The sequence below is a fragment of the Myotis lucifugus genome, unplaced genomic scaffold (genome assembly GCF_000147115.1).
Source record: "Myotis lucifugus unplaced genomic scaffold, Myoluc2.0 scaffold_30, whole genome shotgun sequence".
Classification (NCBI taxonomy): Eukaryota; Metazoa; Chordata; class Mammalia; order Chiroptera; family Vespertilionidae; genus Myotis; species Myotis lucifugus.
The window spans coordinates 4,523,552-4,539,937 of record NW_005871078.1 but is presented as its reverse complement, the minus strand read 5'-3'; the positions used below and the strand labels follow the sequence as shown (position 1 = coordinate 4,539,937).

The 16,386-nt window shown below is 33.8% G+C and overlaps 1 protein-coding gene across 1 annotated transcript in view; it reads right to left on the bottom strand.

Annotated features, from left to right (window-relative positions):
* The window catches only part of KIF21A (kinesin family member 21A), a 90,518-nt gene that overhangs the window by 33,484 nt on the left and 40,648 nt on the right, over positions 1 to 16,386 (bottom strand). Inside the window, exons 12-16 of the mRNA XM_023752269.1 lie at positions 6,394 to 6,484; positions 5,863 to 5,980; positions 5,289 to 5,477; positions 4,671 to 4,870; positions 3,462 to 3,569 (exon numbers count right to left, since the gene is read on the bottom strand). Of these exons, the coding sequence (XP_023608037.1) occupies positions 3,462 to 3,569; positions 4,671 to 4,870; positions 5,289 to 5,477; positions 5,863 to 5,980; positions 6,394 to 6,484 (706 nt within the window). The remainder of the gene's footprint in view (positions 1 to 3,461; positions 3,570 to 4,670; positions 4,871 to 5,288; positions 5,478 to 5,862; positions 5,981 to 6,393; positions 6,485 to 16,386) is intronic.

Genomic DNA, 16,386 nt, shown 5'->3' with positions numbered 1-16,386 from the left:
AATAAGTTAAAATAGTAAACTGAGAAATACAATACTTCCTCATCCTACATTAATATATTCCCTATCCTGCTGGGAACTGTAAGAGTTCTTAGCAAAATCTGAGCAAACAACAACCTTGCATCCATTATTGCATTTATAGGCATTTTATTCCAATAAACGCAAATGCATATTGATATGGCCATCTCTCTCTGAAAGGCTATCTCTGTGACATATACTTGTAGTTAACAAACACTCAAATAGTGCTTACTATATACAGTACTTTTCTAAATGCTTCACAAATATTCTCGTTTCCTTTTTGTTAGACATTTTGTTTTGCTGGCTGAGGCACACACAAGAAGAAACACAGTTTAGACCAGTTTAAATAGATGTACCTTACAATATATACAGTAATTCCAAACTCTGTTTTAAATGTGGGGAGAATATAAATTAATTGGATTAGCACCTTATAATAACTTTAAAAAATGTTGTTTAAAGTAAATGGACAATGAAACATGTTATTATTGCCTATCAATTTGTTTCTAGATACTCTATACCAGTGGTCGGCAAACTCATTAGTCAACAGAGCTAAATATCAACAATACAATGATTGAAATTTCTTTTGAGAGCCAGATTTTTTAAATTTAAACTATATAGGTAGATACATAGTTATGAACTTAATTAGGGTACTCCTAAGGCTTAGGAAGAGCCACACTCAAGGGGCCAAAGAGCCGCATGTTGAGCCGCAGTTTGCCAACCACGGCTCTATACAACAAAGACAATTAATTATGGATTACTTTAAGCCATTTCACAGGACTATAATTTAGGGAAGAATTTTGGATTAAAAAACAATAGATCCTTATTCTGGTTCTGTCATTTATTCAACTCTATGATCTTGGGCAAAGCTTAGGAATTAAACTTGATCAAAAACATTCCTTCTAGGACTTAAATTTTGTGATATAAAAAATAACTCTTCATGTTTTGGATCCCAAATTTAAACAGGTCATTCATCTCATGCTAGGCATATTCCTATGCCATCAGATGAGAATTTTTAGAGAAAAGGATTCTATCTTATCCCAGGCATATTTTATTGACTATAATAATGATTGACATAGAAGCAAAGTTAATAAATCTTTTTAAAATGAATAAATTACCAAAAGTTAAAATTTACATATAGTTTGAAACTTGTTATTACATTACAATTCTTCCTATTAAAAGTCAAATTCCAAGCTCATTCATATTTTTTGCGTAGTGTACAAATGTACTTGATTCTCTAAAGGTACAGAGATCAATATGACAAGAAAGAATTTAGAAAGGGGGTCAATATATACACAAAGCAACAATAAAAAAGGGAAATGATGTCTGAGTGTTAGTTTTGTATGTGATTAGCCAGCCTCACATCTTTATAATAGAACTAGAGGCTCAGTGCACAAATTCGTGCACAGGTGGGGTCTGGCCAGGCTGCCCTGATGGGGACCCATCAGGCTGGGCCAGCAGGGGGGAGTGGCAGTGGGTGGTTGGCCGGCCAGCCCGCCCCTGATCAGGGTGGGAGGCCAATCAGGGATCAAGCTGGTTGGCTGCCGCAGTGCGCATCATAGCCACCGGTCGTTCTGGTCGTTCGACCGTTCTAGTTGCTGGGCTTTCATATACATAGATAGTATATCATTTATGATCATATGTGTCAGATAATATTCCCAAGAGTTAATTGTTCAATACTGATCTCTCTATACCTAATATGAATTGGTAATAAAGAAATAAGTAGCAAATATTGTAAGGCAAGTGTTCCTGTCCAAAAGTTTTCATGAAAAACAAAATAGACAAAAAGTGTAAATAAAACAAAGTTCTGTCAGTTGAGGAATGGGTAAACAAAATGTGCTCTATATATACAGCCATGAAAAGAAATGAACTACTAATACATGCTTACCAGGAATGAACCTTGAAAGCATCATGCTAAATGAAAGCCAGAAACAAAAGGCTACCTATTGCATTATTCCATTTAGATGAAATGTCCTAAATAGACAAATCCATCAGGATAATAAAGTGGATCAGTGGTTATCAGGGGCCAGGGAGAGGGTAGAATGGAGAGTGACTGCTAATAGGTATAAGTTTCTTTTTGAAGTGAAAAAATGTTCTGGAATTAGATGGTAATGATTGTTGCACAATTTTGTGAATATATTTAAAACTTGAATTATACAGTTTAAAAGAGTGAATTTAACTCATTTTTTTTAAAAAGTACCAGATAGGGAAACAAAGAATAGGCAAAATATGAGCATGCCCTTCTACTAGATTTTAGGAATAAAATAATAGTATAAACAAGTTCTAAAATGCCCAGGAATTGAAAGTGACAAAGTATACTGATTATTAAAATCCATTGATATGTTAGAAAAAAAGAAATAAATGAAATAAAAAAGCTATAATTATGGGAATCATCTGGCTAAAATATCTACTTTTCAACCTCATTACTCTGTCTTTTCTACCTCCTTAAATTTCCTTTTATCTCCCAAAGTAGATTTCTATTTTCTGAGATATGCTGTATGCTCAGTTTTCTCCAGGGAAGATTTAGAAAATGTTGAGAGAGAAAAAAGGACCAAAGGCTGAAACTAACCAACAATAGGGAAAAGAAGGTGATAACCTCTTGTTTTAAGGAAAAAAATTCATAAATGAAATAACTATATTGCTAAAAAATTTGGAAAGAAGAAAAACCCAATCAACTATAACTTATAACCCTAATACAACTCCAGTTAGCATGTTGGGATATATCCTTCAAAATTTTCCTTGATTTGAATCAGGCACGCATATATGAAATGTTATTTTACACTTAATCATAGTCATTTTTCATTTTACTATGTGGTTTCCAAACCCTAATTATTAATGGATGAATAATAACCTATTAAATTAGATGAGCTATAATTTACTTATATATTCCTCCTACTGTCAGCATTTTGGTTGTTTTTAGCTTTTTCACTATTATAAATATCCTTAAAGTGAAGATGTTAACATACAGCAATTTTTTTATTTTAGAATATTTTCTTAGTCTTTGTACATGGAAGTAAAATTCTTGAGTCGAAGAATATGAACATTTTTGTATATCTTAATAGAGCCTTTTCTGGTAAAACCTGGTTGTTATTCCAAGAACTTTTCTAAGAATCTGTAGTGATGAAACTATCTTTAGAACCATCCTAAAATTGCTCTCTTATATAATAGTTCCCTGATCTCCCTAGAGATCACCAGCTGTTCTTTGATATTTTCTTCCATCTCATCATGTAGGAAATAAGCCTTCAATAAAATTTATGATATTATAGTATTTTTCACAAACTTTAATATTAAACAAGTATAATCCACATACTATATAATAAACATCAAATATAAGTAGTGTTTATTGTCCTTAGCCTGTCTTTAATAGTTATAATTATCAAAAACTTTTCTTCCATTTATTAAACAATTTTGTCCCATGCACAACGTTCATACATAAGGAAGTCACTCACATCTCTTTTACGTTGATCTTTTTTCAATTGAGCAATCTCTCTGTTTCTTCTAGACTCTGTCAATCTGGCTTTTTCTTGTTCCTCTTTCATTTGTTTCATTAGGCGAACCTAAAAAAAAAAAGGTAGATATATCTATTGGAGTTACCCTATCACAACATTCACTAAATAAACCACATGTGTGGAATAAATTACTGAGAATTCAGAAATTTAACATGGAAATGTGGAGTTTTGCTGCATTTCAAATGGTCAATTCTTACTTTAGTGAAATACATTTCTATTTCTAATACATTGGTAATATGTTTATATCAAACTGCTTAGTGCTCTATGCTTTTTATATTCAGTGTTCAGTTTCTATATGAATGAATTTTTGGTACTTATTACTAGGAGCTGTGTCACCTTGAGCCATTTACTTAACCTCTTTAGGTTTTGGTTTTCTCACATACAAAATAGAGATAATAGTTCTGTGGCACTGAACCGTTAAGACAATTCCATGAGTTAATATCTGTGCAGTGTTTATAACAGTGTCTGGCATATAAAAAGAACCCAATAATTTTAGCTACTGTTGTTGTCATCAGCAAATACACAAAATAATAACCTACTTCCTAAATCATTTCCACATTTGCTATTTTAAGGAAACAACATTAATTGTTATGCCAAATGTTAATAACTGATCCCACAATTAAAACAGGTAACAGATCATGATTCAAATATTCTTTTCAGTCAGGGAAGACAATTTGTACTTTTCTATGCATGGGAATGACACACATAAAATTCAAGATAGTTGTTACCTCTCAGGGAAAGAATATGATCAGGAACTTAATATAAAGGAAGCTTTGTGTAAATATCTAATGTTTAATATCTTAGAGTAGGATAGTGGATATAGTGTTCATTGTGTTATTATCTATGCTTTTTTGAATGTTTGAAATATTTTATATTTTATATTCTTGTTAACCTTGTGTAAGGGTTTTAAGATGAGAAATATCCATCAAGGTCTCAGAAGCCTTGTTACCACATGCTTTTCAGCGACTCTGAAGAAAGGCTTTGATAATGGATGACAACAGGAAACAACCTCTAATTGCCCAAAGAAGTGCATCATTTGGAAGACATAGTTAACTTTTATTGAATATGGAAAGAACCACAATCATATTTCTGTCTCAAATGACACAAGCATCTTCAACATCAGACTTTAATGGAAAATATAATCAATACCTTTGTTTTTTTCATTTCCATCACATCCTGCTGCAATTTCTTCAATTGCTTTTCATATTGAGACTGGTTTTTAAGCAACCTTGCATGCTCTTTCTGGGCTGTCTGAAGTCTCTGCAATTCTTTATTCATGGCTTGGAGTTTCTTTTCATATTCAGATCTAACTTTTTTGGCCTTTTCTTCTGAGTAAGATTCCACTGAGCCTAAATGATCAAAGGATATCTGAATCTGTGAGTCACAGATTTTTATTCCACAGATTTACAACTCATGACCTTAGTAAAGAACATCCTCCCAAACTCAACCAGGGTGTCTTTGAATCACTTTCTCTTTTATTATCTACTCTTAACTTGTTTAACAATTATTGAAGTCTTTTTAATTTAGAAATGTTTCCAGAATAAATCAAAGACATTAAAACAATTAACCACAATGTCAGACAAAATAATTAAGTAGCCTAGACAAGTACCAAAGGGAAATAAACAAAATAAAAAATATTTAACTTATGGGAAACATGGATATTTTATGTGGCTTCTAATATAATTTTCTTTTCTAAAGGAAGAGATGATAAAAATCCATTTTGATGACTTAGTTTGAACTTTAATTTGAATTAGATTTAATTCTTACCTAAGTTTTGAAGCACCTGGTCTCTTTCAAGCTGAGTGTCCCGAATTTTATGTTGTAACATCATTAGCTTCTCTTCATATTGCTTTTTCAGTGTCTGCAATCTTTTCTGGCTATTTTCTAGTTCATCAATCAGCTTTTGCTTGATTGCAATTTCACAAGTAATGTTTGCTAAGTCTGCTTGATAATTGGCTATTTATAAAAGAAGAAAATAAAAATGCTGGGATAGATTAATGTATCATAATTCTATCTTTCAAGCAAGAGTGTGAAAACCATGATACCCAGGTATCCACTTAGCAGTTATAAAAAACAGGTTCTAGATAAAACTAGAACAGGTGAACAAGATAAAAAGTGTTCACACTGATCAGGGACAACAGATATATTTGTACTAAATAAGAATGGAAATCGCACAATGACTAAACCAAATAAGGGAAGAAGCATGAGCCATAAGGGGCATACATAGGTCAACAGTCATAAAAGCTGTTTCATCAAGAATGAAGTTGAGAAAATTAACTTTTTGTCATGTTTTAATCAAGTTCCCAAATGAATTTTTGTCCTTGTACCAAGAGGCAAGTACCTTTTTCATCTGACTCAGAATCTGATTCATCAGAGCTTTCACCCCCTTCGATGTCATCCTCTTCCTCCTCCTCCTCCTCTTCCTCATCCTCATGATCACTCACTTCTTGATTTTCTTCCTAAAATGTGGTTTGTGACCACAATATGGCAAAGCAAACTGATTACCTCATTAAGAGAGACTACTGGAGTATAAAGCGCAAAAGTACAAAAATTTCACTTTTCATCAGTTCAAAAATCATTGCACGATTTTAAGGTTATTTATGTAACGACTTTGTGTTAAATCAAAGAGTACTTCATTGTTCATGGTATTCTATCTCCCCACACACAATGTTTTCACAAGGCACAAAAATGAGAGTTACCAATATTTATAGTTCATGTATCTAAAGAAAGGAGGTTCTAAAAAAAACAAACAGTTTAAAATGGATGCACGATGACCATCTCTCTTTTCCACACATAAGTTAGTATAGTTATTGCAGCCAAGGACAACCTAATCCAGGGACTAACATTTACAAGTTCATTTTCCCATACTTACCATGTCTAATTCATTGTTTTCTCTTTCTGAAATACCCTTTTCTTCTTTTTTCTCTTGGTCGGTGTCTGCATTATCCTCTTTACCAGCCACACTTTTGGAAAAAGGAACAAAAGGGTATGGTATTAAAGTAGAGAGAAAAATGGTTCACTTTTTTCTTTCAGATTTTTAAAACTCATCAATTATTTGGGAAAACATACTAGAAGAACTGATCATTTTATTGACCAAAGTTATCATGTCTGATGCTTCAGAGGAAAATAGAAATTGCCATTCAACCCATAGTACAGTGATTAATATTAATGAAGGAGAAACTTATTTTCCCGAAACACTGAGGAACAGATCATACCCTGGGAGCACGAGAACGGATGAAACAGCTAAGAACCAGTCACAGGAACAGCCACTTAACTAGAAGGTAGGCGATTTAAATTAAAAGGAAATAAAAAATATTTTTGTTCTCTCACCTTAACATATACAACTTTCCTCATCTAAATATAAAGATACAAAAAATGCATTTTTATCTAATACATTTAAGAATAAATTTGAAGATCCAGAATAAATCTGCCCACAGTAAATTTGTCTACACTGGCTGCACCCATCAGCGTTCAGGTCTCCTCCCATAACACAGCACGTGATGCTTTTTTTTCCAAGGCCATACCTACAGCACAGGTCTGTTTCTGATAATCTCCCAGATTATCACATCAAAATTGTCTGAAGGCCAGCCTGACCTCTGAGTGAACATAAAGTTTCAGGGTCTGCCACAAGATGCGCCATACAAATAGAAGCCTTCTCTTCAGTCATTGAGTACTAACTACACACTTAACTACACACTCCTGTCAGTTAATGGTTATAACTAAACTAGGTCAGCCCTGGTAGCCCTGAGAAAAAGAGAGACTCTAGAGGGGGAAAAGTTTTTGCACACTTAAATCACTTCACCCTTTTAGGGTTTTAGCAATCAAAATCAATTATGCACAGATATTACACTTCTGCACACTAGACTTGATTACTTAATCAAGCTAAGTAATATTAAGAAAGTGAACTTTATGTGAATCTACATGTGAAAAATTTCCTCTTGTACAACAGTAACATTTTCAAAATATTAAGAATAAAAAGAATACTCGAATAAGGCAATATTATCCAAATAAAATATCCCCTAGCCTGAGCTTAAAAACTCTATCAGAATAACTTTATAACAGCTAGCATTTCTTTCAGATATTCTGTTATAGTAAATAGTTGCCCTAATACATGGATTTATTTTCAGAGTCTAGACTAAAAATTTAATCTTATTTAGGTTTTGTTATTATCATTAAACTCTAATTTTTAACTCTAAGTCCCAATTCTCACAGATATTTTTGTACTCAGACAAGAGAAATTATAAATACTTTTCCTTTGTATGCATTTTTCAGAGTTCTTAATTTATGTTTATTTATGGATTATCTCTTTAATTTCTCTCTTCTCCACTAGACTGTAAGCCTTGTGAGGGCATGGATCATGTCTGTTTGGCTCAGTATTATATTCCCAGTACCTAGAGGATATACATAATAAATGTGCAGTAAGTGTTAAATACATTAATCCTATGACTGTGCATGAACACCTCCATTTTGCACCTCTGCCTAAGGGTCACACACACTATGTTAGAGTGCAACTGCAAGATGCATAGAGATGCATGGAAGACAGATGTCTAGAATGAGAAGAAACGAGCAGTAGCAATGTTAATAAAACAATCTTAACTGGAAAGGAACCAAGTAAATTATAACAGGGTTCCATGAATGTTGTTAAATCCATTTTGTGAGAGGGAAAGGGAAATATACTGAATGCCTGTCTTGCATCACTTCTACTATATACACTGAGTGGCCAGATTATTATGACCAGCCCATCAGTACTTCGTTGGGCCACCTTTTGCTTTCAATACTGTGGCAATTCTTCTTGGCATTGACTCCACGAGATGTTGAAAGGTGATGCGAGGAATCTGACATCATGCCTGATGAATAGCACTGTCCAGTTTTGTGAGATTTGATGGTTGTGGAACCAGCTGCCTGATGGCTCTTTTAACTTCGTCCCACAAATTGCTCAATTGGATTGAGATCTGGTGATTGTGGGGGCCACCTAAGCAAGGTAAAGTCTCCCTCATGTTCTTGAAACCACTCCTGCACAATATGAGCACCATGGCATGGCGCATTGTCTTGTTGGAAGAAGCCACCTTCATCGGGATACGCCATCAACATGATCGGGTGAACTTGATCAGCAATGATACTTAGGTATGTTGTGCTATTCAGACATTTATAATGATCTGGCCCTCTAGCAACTTCAGCGCAAAATTATAGCTAATTTGCCTGCAAACGTCAGGTGGTCATAATAATCTGGCCACTCAGTGTATAGTAGGACCACCATGCAGTTCAAGCTGAAAATCTGGAAAAAAACTCATCCAGTCATTCCATTCAAAGGTTAGTACCATAACACTGTTGTGTTATACTTGAGAGATAGGACTAAAGTTAAGGGCTAAAAAAGGAGAATGTATTAGGAAAGATATTTCCCATCAGCATTCCCCTTTCTCTCACCTATGCAGTCTCCTTTCCTCACCTACAACAGTTGCAGCCTATGTTATTATTGTTATTGTTGGTTCCTTCATTACTTCAAATTCTAACCCAAATTCTCTTTTCCTCAGGTATAGCCATAAAACCACTTTATTCCAAACTCTTGACCCAACACACCCTCCCCCTTCCTTCTGTATCCAGTTTAACAAATGTTACTTTTTACTTAATATAAAGTTAACTCATATTATTCACTGTTTGTGCCAATTCTGATGCAGAAAAATCCGTTGTAATTTTACATTATTAATTTACCCTTATAAATCGCTTAAGGCTTACACTTTTAAAATACAAGTTGATGCTTTATAATGTACTTCAAATATTCCAGTTTTCCTCAATAAACTGGGCAAATTATATGTAAAATAACTATCTCAACAGCAATGAAAGATTTTTAAGTCTGCATTTTACATAGAATCAGAATCTTGGAGCTACTAGTAGAAGGAACACAAGTGCTCATGTGGTTGAACCCCTTTAACATTTGACAACCAGTGTCAACATTTTTATTGACAACCAAAGAAGGAATTGTGGCCTGGGTAAACTAGTCCACTCAAGGCGACCAAAACCAGGTGTTGAGTCTCCCAGGCCAGTATTCTAGATCCTGCACTCGAGGTTCGGTCCACAGTTGGGGAAGCATCAGCATCATCCAGGAGCCTTTAGAAATGCAGAATCTCAGCTCCACCTGTCCTACAGAACCAGAACCTTCATTTCATCACACTCCCCAGGTAATCTGTATGCATGTGCATGTTCGAGAAGGTCTGTCCTAGAGCATCAAACTACTCTGCTTTTGCTCTCCTCTTTGGATGATATAAAAGTTGGAAGCAAACACTCCACTAAGTACATTTAAAGGGCTTAAATATTTTCAGGTGGGAAAATGCTTCCACGCACTACTAGAACTATGCATCTTATTTTCAAAAATAGAAGAAATTTGACATTTTTAAGCCCTTAGTGTAATTCCAATGATAAACATAATGTCCTAGATATATATACTAATCAGGTGAGTTCTAGTGTGACTCATTTTAGAATACTTTAAATAAGTTACAGAATTATAGAATAGAATTACAGAAACATTAGAATACTATATAATGTATAGGATATAATGGTGAAACATAAATTACCAAATAATTTCAAGGAATTATAATTTTTAAGCTCTCATGTTTAAAGTAAGATATTCATTCATCTCATTATTGAATAGCAAATGTTCTCAAAAGGCTTATTTTAAGAGATGACATTTTAGAGTGGTGCTTCTAAAATATGTAAATATTATTAAAACCAGTTTATTTTCTTAATCATTTTTACTGTATAGTCTGAAGATTTGTTTAGAAAAATCTATGAAGAGAAATTCTTCTAAGAAGTAAAAAACGACTTGACCTTGGTTTAAATAACCATAATTCTGAATGAGCTAAAATTCAAGTGTTTATTACATAGAGAAATGCACTTCTAAATGTTGCTCAAATTCCAAATGGAAAAAAACCAGAGATTTCTTGTCCTTGATGCTCACTTCAAATACATTTTTGAACATTTTAAAACATGTTTTCTTAATTCAACCTTAAAAATGTTTTGTAAATCTTATCTGTTGTAAGGCCACCGTTTCCTTTTGCTTTGTTGACATTTTAGTATATTTTCAACAAAGATTATACCAAATAAGGAAGAGATCCCACCCATGACTTAGCATGGGCTGCAACAAAATGACAATTCCCACCCAAATAATAATTCCCAGTCTGTTCACAAGTTTCTGAAAAGATACATTCTGAAAGCCAAATGAGATTTGAGGATCATTTCTTAACCTAAAAAAGTAAGTCTCCTTCATAATTATGATAGTTTATTCTGAAATCACATGAAATTGCCTGAATTTTAATTAATATAAATACTTAAAAAGTATTTTCAAAAATATATGTGGTATTTTTAACTTTACAAAATCAACATCATTTTTAGAAGCACCAAGCTAATCTAGTCTGAAACAATTTATAATTCTATAACACATTTCCTTTTGAACAGCAACTAAGAATTTAAATGACATTTTAATTTAAAAAAAAAAAAACCTGGGAAATATTCCAACCTTCTTTCTTCTCGATTGCTTTCCTCAAGTTTCTGTAGCCTTCAAAATCACGAGGCACAGTATTGGAAGGCCAAGCCAATGAAGGACAAACCAGACAGTAAAAAGCGAGAGTGATAAGGAGGTAAAAATGAAACATGAGCTTGAAGACTTTAAAATAAATTTTAAAAGATATCATCAAAGGACAATACACAGTAAAAAGGCAATACATTTTGTAAGAATAAAAAGTAAGTAGAAAAACAAGCAGCATTATATCTAAGAAGACTATATAGACTATCAGTTGAAATTATTTAGCAATAAAATGTAAAGTCTCAATTTATATAAATAGTAGGAGTGTTTCGATGCCATTGCTCTTTTAAATCTGAAATGAATCCATTTTCTCAGTTTCCCACAAAGGCCTACTTTCAATGATATCCTCTGCCTTTTAAATCTTTACAGAAGAACTTTATATGGCATCATTAAAAAACTTCAAAAAGTAATGCCTTTATACCATATTCTGAAATTACCATTAATACTACACACTAGAATACTACTTTTAAAACTTGTTTTCTATTTTAATATACTACATGTGAACATCACTACATCCAAAAAAATTCTATTTCAAAATTATACATGAAATGGTATTATGGTCAAATGAATATGATTGTTATGATATTAGTGAAAATTTTTAATTTTATTAATTAAAATTAAATCTCATAATCTCACTGTACTAATTATTAAAAACTAACTACAAAAGGACGCCTAATGCAAAGGTGGCAATAAAATGGGAAATGTAGTACTTTCCATTAGTAAGATTATATTTTAATAAGAAAACTATAAAAAAAACTGTAAGTATGTACTTAAAGGCTTTGAAATAAATGTAAAGAATATTGAATATGCAGAATTGGGCATCTTTACTCAATGGAATGTACTGAATACCAGTATTTGTCATGTAGACAAAAGGATAGCTGTACTAGGCTCTGCAGAAGCATATAGCAACTTTGATACATCCCCCTTCTGCCCAGAATTCCAAAAGTATCTTCCAGAGTCATCAATATTTTACAATAAGGAGACTGAGTCTTAGATATGAATTATCAAGCCAGTTCTTGTTTTAATTTTGTAACATACGTGGTGCTTACATGTGATTTTTGATTTTGGCCTGTGATTGTTTTTCTTATATACTTATATTACTGCTATTACAAGAATAGACTAGCAATCTTTCTGAGAAAAATACATCAACAGCGTGATAGTCACCAGGGTTCAAAGGTCCAGTATAATGGCTAAAATAGAAAAGGAAAGCCATCGCCTAAGAAATCTGTGTTTCTAGAATTTCAACCTGACACCACGAAATACAAATATAATACAGTCTGATGAGTAAATGAAGTTTTTGGTTCTTTTACAGTGCAAGTCATTTAAAGCTAGATATCCAAAAACATGGGGATAAATGTGTGAATCATAGACTTTCTTTATCCATATACATAAAAAATGCAAAAATACTTCATTTCTAATCTAGGCTTATACTGATGATAATGAGCTATAATGGCTCAAAAGATAGGGTTCATTGGCAAACAGACCAAATTTTCTATTTTCAATATGAAGAATTTTTGTTTGCCTTACACAAGAGAGTTATATTTAAAATCTACGGATGAAATGAGCTAAGAAGGAGTTAAACTTTAGATGCCTTCCCAATTGCCTTTTTAGAAAAGCTTTGCAATCAACAGTTCAAAAAGGCAATGGAGGGTCAGAGAATAAACTAGTAATCTGACAATTCTCCATAACTTAAAGGAATTTCGCTTTTATTTTATTTAGGTCCATTACAATATTTCTGTATGAGGGGACGGTGGGGCAGGCAGAGAGGCAGGTACAAATCTTGTTAACCATTCTAAAATGTCTATGTAACTGAAAAGCAGGCAATATAGTCTATTCAATTATTCTTCCTTCTTTTCTTTTCTTTTTTTTTAGAGTATGTTTTTATTGATTTTAGAGAGGAAGGGAGAGGGAGAGAGATAGAAACATCAATGATGAGAGAGAATCATTGATTGGCTGCCTCCTGTACAACCCCTACTGGGGATCGAGCCCGAACCCGGACATGTGCCCTTGACTGGAATCGAACCCAGGATGCTTGAGTCTACAGGCCAACACTCTATCCACTGAGCCAAACCAGCTAGAGCTCCCTTATTTTCTTATATGCCCTTATTTTCTTACTATCTTCACCTATTTTACAGATCAACACAAAGGTAGAAGAGCAATCCTTAAAACGCCACATATCAACTATTGGTTGTAGCTTTGACAAAGACTGATGCCGAAGAGGGTGAAACTTGCGTGTAAAACGGGACGTAGGATGTCTAACCTTGAACACAAATGCCGCTCACCTAAAAAATGGCCCAGTTGCTGCTCTTCCTACCAACACAATGTCAGAGGCCCCATAGCCACTGAAACCAAAAACTAACAGCACAAAACAAAGTAAATTAAAAGACATGGAGCTTCTAAAGAAAGCGTGGATTCAGTGGGGAGGGAAGAAAGCAGCTATGAGAACCCAAAGGTTGGGCCCCGGGCAGGTTGGGAACTCTCAGCCAAAAGGTGGTAATAAAACAATTCTTTCCCACATGACTGGATTTTTTTTTTTCTTGATGGGGTTGCTGCCCCAAATTCTAGTGTTTGGATTAACGTTTCCTCTTACAAAATTACAGACATCCCTAGAAAAGAAACTTACTGGCTATAAGTCATTTCCACTGGCATGAATTCCTTTTGTCAGATGGCTTCGCTCCCAAGTATGAATTTAAAGAAATGAGAAGAAAGCAGATGATTTTTAAATTGGGAGTCGTTTGGAGACTTACATGAGAACTGACTGTGTAATGGACGCAGGGATTGGGGAAGCAGCAGGACACAGAAAGTCAGTAGACAGGAATAAGAAAAAACAACTAAGGCAGAAATCCACATTCCCCGCACCCCCGCCCCTGCCCCCCGCCCCACCCCCACCCCCAGCCAAAGGTTGGCTACACCCCCATGAAGGTGAAAGTTTCTTTCCCTTCTTGTCTTTTCCTATTCCCTCTGACTTGCTTTTGCCACACTATAGAATGGGTAAAATCATTTTGTGTGAGTTGGGAAACCTGGACACTATGTATTTACAACACTTTCTGGAGAAAAATTAGTCCAGTTCCTAACAATTTTCAATTGAATTTACTGTATATGTAAGATTGAGGCAGAACCCAAATTTTGTAATGTCTCTCTGATAAGTAAAATAAATCTGAGGCATGTAACACAACTCAACCAAAATCAACATATCCAATCAACGCCTCCATCAAGTTCCTACGGAAGACTGTCACTTCAGTAAACCTGATGTCCTTCTCAACGTTTCTGGAAATCTTTGTTTATTGCTTGTTTTAACCTGTAGCAAACCCTTTGGCTAAAATGAGAGCTTACCTGAATTTTAAAATTAGGAAGATTACATGCAGCTAAAAGTTATTTGGATCTATGGTGAACAAAATCTTTATCAAACCTAGTAAAATAGTACTGGTTTTCATTTTTTAATCCACAACAATGTACAACAACGTTTGAATCGTGTGGTAAAAAAAAAAATTCTATCAAGTTTAACAAATTTATATTTGTGGTAAAGGAAATTCATAAACTGGTTCCAAAGGCTTTTACAGTGATACAGTCTGTGGTACACAAGAAAAATTTTTCTGGGTTCACACTACATTATATAGGTTTCTGTTTTACAAAGGCACACTAACATGTGTGTGAAAATGCTTATAAAGCATTTTGAAAAACACTTATAGGAGTTATTAATTTTAGTAAGTATTAATTTGTTGTTCTAATTCTAAGCTATCTTCCACTTTTTTCACAGATTAAAATAATATCTCTCAATTTATCTGGCTTATTTTTCTCCTCAAAATTTTTTTAAATATCATACCACTTTTGTTAGGAAATAACTTTTTTCCCCCCACTTGTATTTTTATGTTTAAATCCAGTTGTTTGGTGAGTTCTTCCTAGTATTAAATCTGCTATTATTTTTACCTTAATAGTTATTATATCTAAAAGAATCACTGAAGTTATTAAATAATTTTTATCTTGAAGTAGTTACAAGTTCCATAGTAAAGCAACAGAGACAAATCTTAATAATAAAATGTTTTTCCTTTAATATTATTTACCAGTCAAAATGCTTACAACTCTGCATTGTCACAAAAATAACCTGCATCAGAGGTATTGATTTGGGATTATCTATGAACACTGCAAGAATGTCAAAAAAGCCTATGTTTCTATTGGGATCCCTGTCTCTTTTCATTTATTTATATCCAACAGGTGATACAGTAACATTTCTAAATTTAACTCAAAAGAACAGAAGAAAACCTTGAGAAATGTACCCGTGGTTGTATTTATTATTCATGAACACAAACCACCTCATCCTTTAAAAATAAGTCACAACCTTTGACATTGTGACCAACAACAGAATTAGATTTTATAAGTAAATTGTAAGGCATGTGCATAAGTCTCATTTTGTTGGGTCACAGTGTTTTTTATAATTCTATGATCATTATTAATTGCTCTGCATAAGAGGGAGTCATTATATATATATTTTTTACTTGATTTCAGAGAGGAAGAGAGAGGGAGAGATAGAAACAGCAATGATGAGAGAGATCATTGGTTGGCTGCCTCCGGAACACGCCCTACTGGGTTACGAGCCACAGTCAGGGCATGTGCCCTTCACTGGAATTGAACCTGGGACCCTTCTGTCTGCAGGCTGGTGATCTATCCACTGAGCCACACCAGCTAGGGCATTATTATATATTTCTTAATGCTGCCATAATAAGCCTCCATGAAAAACACCTGCTAAGACATCAGTATCTTAAGAATGCAACTTCAATTGCAATGCCTTCTAACTACAGATGTGTAACTCCTTGCTTTAATTATTTTAATAATTCCTGTTTAACTCAAGGACACAAGCAGAATTAATATGAAGAATTTTACCTCCAATAACTTTGACTAACTGTTTTTTTTTCATGGAAGAAATGCTGGTTGCCTAAATAAATTTCTAAATAAACTGAGCAAAGCAGTAGGTAGACTACATGTCAATAACAATTCTACAAAGTGCATCCCCTGTAACAAACATTTGATAAACAAGATAGCTGTACTTCCTTTTGAATATCTAGCCAAAAATGCTTAAAATTATTTTGACTGGCAAGTTCAAAATATATTTGACTGCACCATAGAATCCATATGCAAACATGCCAAGAATTTATGAGTATTTAACCACTCACACACTACCAATGGTCAAATTTTTATTTTTCTCCTCTTCTTTGCACCCAGTTGATTTCAGAAGGGAATATTATCAGGATGCAAGGAAAAGGAAACCTAGAACAGTGGTGAAAGGTAAATAAT